Below are 6268 nucleotides of genomic sequence, written 5' to 3' on the forward strand. Positions count from 1 at the left end.
TAGACGGGACCGCCCTACCCCCCCCCCCCCCCCCCCCCAACCCCCAAAAGGCATCTCTTCAAAGCGGCTAATGCACTGATGATAAAGATGTAACAACGCAAGAAACATTACCTCTGATTAATGAGGGTCCGTAACCTCGAATTTTTAAGGTTAGGGAACTGCAATTTATCACGGAATAAAGGATTTGCTTCAATAAGCTTCTTGAGTTCAACTAACATGATTGCTCTAGCAGACTTGGTATCTCCATACTTTGACAATTGTTCATTCTCTCTGTTATGAAAGTTATGCATTATTCAGTTCATTCACTGTGATTTATTTTACATCGAAACTTGAACAATTCAAAACAAGCCACATACCTAAAATTCTCCAACGTCAAAAGCTGAGTGATTTCCTTGAAAAGCTCCTCATTAAATGTAGCAAAAACTTTCAAATCCTTTACCAATATCTCCACAGCCTTGGATCGATCATGCCTAACAAATTTAATCATTCCAAATGTCAGTGAATTCTACCAAGGAACTTTCCAGCAGAAACATCACATCAAACTTGCAATGATTAATAAAACAAATCAGAATTAAACAGCATGCAAAAAGCTTACTTATCCAATGCCTCAAGATACTTCTGCTTTCTTATCTCAAAAAAGATTTTCATAGAATATCGGTTATCGTCAACCTTGGTGAAACCAGACAGGTATTTCTCAACCTCATCCCAATTTCCATTATGCACCTCATCCTCGAAATATTTCATATTAAAGAAAAACCCAGATTCCTGTTCAAGCCTATTTAAATTCAAATAATAAAAAACATTAATAAGCTGAGATTGTTACATTTAAAATATCAGTTAACAACAAATAGTAAATCTCATTAAACTTTGAAAAGTACTAAAACTAAAATGCTATTTAATATTTTTCAAAAGAAAAATAAAGAGATTACTTGTGCACAGTCTCTTTAAACTTTTCCTCATCTAGAAACTGTAAGATCAAGAACACGAGCTCTCTACTGAGAGACGACATCGTAGCCGCCCCGTCTTCAATTCCCAACTATGAAACAAAAATAACAAAATATAAACACTAGATCTGCAAAAATATTCCAAAATATACAAAAAAGGGTCAGCTCACAATCCCTTGAAAAACTCATAAAATCCGAAATGAAACCCAAAAGTTTAAAATTTTTCATGGAACTAGATCATTCAACCATCTTCAAGCCCCCTAAAGAGCTCACTTTTCTGACATAATCAAGAAGAAAAAAAGGGTAAATTCTAGGGTTTTTTCGGATCAAAGAGACAACAACTAAAAAAAAAAGCCAACTTTATACCATCTAGAAACCCAAGATGCAATTTTTCGGTAAATAAAAAAAATAAAGCGAAAAAAAGATATATAAAAAGCAAAAAAGGAGACCAAAAAAAAAAGCTAAAGATTTTTAAAGTAACAGATTCTACAAAACACAAATACAGGAACAAAAGTAAATAGATTTGTTAGAAAACTTACCTTGTTCTTCGAAGAGATCGATTTTCAGAGAGAGAAAGAACGAAGAAGCTTCCTCTCTCTTAGAGGAACAAAAATACGAAGCTTTCTCTCTCTAGAAAAATGGAAAAAAAAAAACACACACACACACACAAGCGAGCCAGAGATTGTCCCTTTCTCTCTCTAGAAAAATTATATTCCCTTTTATATAATACCCAACCTAAAACCTTGCAGAAATGGCGATTTTTATAGGGAAGTGGAGACAGATAAAGAAGATGATAAGTCGGTCTGCTTATCACTTGATAGCTTCTTTCCAAATGATAGCTGCTTTTGATAAGTAAGTCAGCTTATTCATAAGTACAGTGAAATATGGGCCCCGCTTAGCCGGCTACACTTTGTCGAGTTTATCGGCGCGGAATCTCTAGCTGACAGCTATTCTAACTTCAAAAAGTAATCAGATACAGCGAATCTATTCTAGTTTTACTTCCCAACCGTCGATTCGAATTGGATTTTCCTCTGATTTTGATCGGAGGATCACGGACTAAGATTATGGTAGGGGTGAGAAGTAGAGGAAAAGCACTTGGAAAGCGATATTTACTCGTCTCAGATCCCCCAAAGAAACGACAGGCTTTTCCTCGGGGGGGGGGGGGGGACCCAGGAAGTTTGACCCCGGAGGTTGCTGAATATTACGTAACCTGCCATTCCGAGGGGGAAGGCTGGAGAAACAAGAAATTCGGTACTTTATATCATTTCAAGTGAAAGTTGGACAACACTGAATTTTTATCACGTCAATCATGAAATTATCGCGAGATATTTCGGCGAGAAGTTGCTTTTGGCTTTGAAAGCCAGCAATAATTAACATTATTATTGTTCAAGCGAATGGGATTGAGTTTTTAGTTAGTTATTTATTTATTTATTTATGACTTTGTTTTGTTGTGGGGACAAAGGAGTTTAGGTTGGTGTCATAATCTGAGGAGTGAAAAAGTCCATCCGTGATTGATTCTAACTTGGAAAAACAATAACCATAAATTATTTATGGTAAAAATTAATTATTCCACCCAAAGAATTCGATTCAATTTCTTTTTGTCGTGTTGTTCTTCGAGGATATCAGCAGGTAGTGCATCCATTATTTATGAAGTATACAAACTTTATAAATACTCCATTAAATTTTTAAATTGTTATCCAAAAGATTTTTCTAATATCCAAGATTTCATCCATTAAATATTCGAACTCATTAAATATCTTATTAAAATTAATTCTTAAAAAGTAAATTAATCATTAAAATCATATTTAAATCAATTAATGAATTTTAATAAATATTATATTAATTATAAATTACTTATAAATAAAAAATAATATATATATAACTAAATTTTAATATTAAAAGTAGTTATTTATAATAAGATATTGGATATGACAAAACCACTACTTGAACTTGTGACAAGTAATAGTTTTACTATCCGAAATCTATTATAGGATACCCAAATCTTACGTAATCAAGTCGGAGGAGATCTGATTATAAGATATCCACCGATATTCCTAAATTATCTCTCAATATATTTAAATATTTAATTCAATTTTATAAAATTGACTTTGAATCTTTTCTTTTGAAATTGAAGTCATATCTTGCAAAAATATATATATATAATATAATTTAAAATCAATTTCATAACAAAAATGTCCTAAATGCATGCACCTAGCATTTGTTAAAGATATTCTCTAAGGAAATACTTTCACTTGAATGCATAAGTCATATAAAAAGTCTCCGACCAACAAAAAAACAAAAAAAAAAAAGAAAAGAGCCATGCATGAGTTGATAAAGTCAAAGGTACTCCAACAAAGGAATATTAGGGTTTCTCAAAATGTTTACCTTGTTAGCTATGATTCCTTTGTTGGTTAAAAGTTAGCTATCCACCACCAAAGATATAAAAAGGATTCTGATTTAACAATAGACTCCTTACAACCTAGCTACATCATTAGGGGTTCAGCTCTGCCTAATAGGTTGCCATTACTATATAACTTACACCTATCATTAAATATTATACATTCAATTACATGATGGTGTTTTTTTTTCCCATTTTTCACATGTCACATGGAATATAATTTAAGTAAATAGATTTTTTTTCTTATGTATGGTTGATGAGATGCAAGGATTTTATTAGCTATTTTTGGATTTATTCGTGCCAAATAGATTGATTAATGATTAATTAATTAACTTAAAAAAAAGTTAATTCATTATTATTAATAAAAAATCATTTATTATTTTTATATCTTATGATATTAATATGATATATTAACATATCATAATAGATAGTAACGTAATATCTAATATGATATAATAACATGATCATATGATATTTTTATTATTTATGTTAGTGCCATGTTAATGAGACTTGAGTATAAAATGAAAAGTGACATTTTAACTAATAATAATTAATTAATTATTAAAAAAAACACTTATTTGATTTTAAAATAAAAAATATAAAAATTTAATTAAATATAATAAAAATAAATATTTATTTAAATTTTTAAAAAAAGTTAAAAGGAGTTTTTTTTTTTGGTAAGTCAGGCATGCGTGACGGTAAGTAAAATGAAAATAAAAAAAGGGTAAAATAGAAATAAAGGCAGATAAATGTAAAGTGCAAGCTACCAAAAGGAGAAAATAATCAGAAAAAGTAGGGGAAACCGAAAAGGCGAACATTCTAGTACAGACGCTCTGCGAAGGAGCGTGAATGGCACGAACCACTGATGCCTCGACAAGGTGGTGGTGTGACTTTCAGTCAAGTGGGTCCCACTATTTATCAGTCCGGTGACAGATCTGATATGATGGTGTACTAACGCAATTGTCCCCCCCGTGTTTGGACTTTGCCTCTGTCACTCAGCGCGTGCGTTCACGTTCTCCTCCTTTTTTTTGTAATTTCTAATTATAAATATTTATTTTTGACAAAAAAAAAAATCAAAATCTGCAATGGTACCCATCATTTTGCACTAGATATGGTGGTACCATTTATCAAAGTGAACTCTTCAGCATGGTTGGATTTGGTCGGTCCATTAATGATTTAATTAGTTAGTTTGACATTGTTTGGTACTTTGATTTAGAGGTCATTCTTAATTTATTATTCTTCTAAATTTCCATCATTTCATATTAGTAATTCAAGTTCAAGTTTTACATTATTAGCTTAATAAAATTAATTCAAATCAAATTACTTTGTATTTGATTTTATTGGTTTTAATTAAATTTAAATAATTTACAATTTAAATTTACATTAATTTAAATTTGATTAGTTTCGAGTTCGAGAGTTTTCTTTGAATTTCTAAGAGTTAAATTTTTTCAAGTTAAATTAAGTCAACTTTCGATCAACACGTCGAGCTAGTCAATGTAGTATTTGGATTCATCATAGGAAACCATATTCACTTTTAAAGATTTTCCAAATGTAGCTTCCCCAACTATATATTAAAAGCAAATGCATATATTCCGTACATAAGTATAGTAAATAAATAACAACCAAGATTTGGCCCAACAATGATTATGAACATAAAAAATAAATTAAAAAAAAAGATAAAGTTCAAGATTCAAATCTCCATGTCCGTTTTGTACTTTTTTAATGTACATGAAAAAAAAAAAGTTTCTTTGATATAATTAAAATTATTCGAATGAATTTGATTAAAGATGGGATACCTCATGGCAAATCGGATATAAATACGACTATTAAGATTTATAAAAGAGTTTAAGTAAATTATTATTGACAATTCAAACTTAAATTTTATGTAGTTCAGTGATTTAAATAGAAAAAATTATTAAATAAGTAATACTTGAACTGAAAATAAATGTAAAGTTAGAATCACTATTCGGCCACTCTTCAGGTGTAGCATAGCAATGATTTACTATCAATTATCACCCTAGTTGCTGCTTTTAATTTTATTTCTTTGACCAAACAACATGAATACAATGTATAAAAGTAAGTGTAGCATTAAATAATTAAAATAAAATAAAATATATGGTGGTATAAATTATGTTAGAATTAAAGGTGGAATGATTTTCGGAGGGTAAAAGGACTTGGCTCTCTCTAATACTCGGCTGTCAACAGAAAGAGGACAATAATTCCATGCATCCTTTCTCGAGAATTTGAAATTGAAGGTCCAAAAAGCTTTGATTAAAACTTGTTCTTATCACCAACGTGAGGGTTCCTCTTCTTTCCATCTATCCCACTCTTTTCCATGATTTGGACAACCAAACAAGGAACCGACAAAAGATAGGTAGGATGGTGACCCCCCGAAGGCTCCAATCTTCACATCCCCATTATTCAACAAAGCTTAATCAATAAGTTTGTACGTAAGGGGAATTAGGGTATGCTATATTCTTTACCCCCCTTGGCTTCGGTATCATGGGAAAAGTAGACACAAATTAGGTTCCATTCCGTAAAGTTGAAAAGTATTTTTCGAAAAAGTTTTTCAACATGTTTCTTTGTTTTAAAAGGAAAAAAAAAATTTATGAATATAAAATACTTTATAAGTCAATAAAAAAAATTATGTTAATTAACGTAAAGTGTCTTATTCAAGCGGAGCCGTATTTAACCTAATTTTTCCTATACATTAAAGATCACAGGCTAATGCCAAAGTCCATCAAAGATTGTCTAATTTGAATGCCGTCAAGTCAAGTTTTGGTCCCACGAGGCATAAACTAAAAAGAAAGATTAGGAAAAATATGTGAAAGATGATTACATAAATTAAAAACAATTAGTTAAATTCATTGTTTTGGTTGGACAAATTAAATTAATAAATTCTCTCTAATTAGTCAAATTTCCTTGA

General features: G+C 30.6%; 1 protein-coding gene across 1 annotated transcript in view; it reads right to left on the reverse strand.

The window, feature by feature from the left end:
- LOC18595349 (topless-related protein 1) overlaps positions 1–1661 on the reverse strand; it is a 9658-nt gene extending 7997 nt beyond the window's left edge. The window contains exons 1-5 of the mRNA XM_007023258.2: positions 1484–1661; positions 930–1036; positions 596–775; positions 357–470; positions 112–270 (exon numbers count right to left, since the gene is read on the reverse strand). Of these exons, the coding sequence (XP_007023320.2) occupies positions 112–270; positions 357–470; positions 596–775; positions 930–1009 (533 nt within the window). The 5' untranslated portion in view covers positions 1010–1036; positions 1484–1661. The remainder of the gene's footprint in view (positions 1–111; positions 271–356; positions 471–595; positions 776–929; positions 1037–1483) is intronic.

Source organism: Theobroma cacao, chromosome 6 (assembly GCF_000208745.1).
Source record: "Theobroma cacao cultivar B97-61/B2 chromosome 6, Criollo_cocoa_genome_V2, whole genome shotgun sequence".
Taxonomy (NCBI): Eukaryota; Viridiplantae; Streptophyta; class Magnoliopsida; order Malvales; family Malvaceae; genus Theobroma; species Theobroma cacao.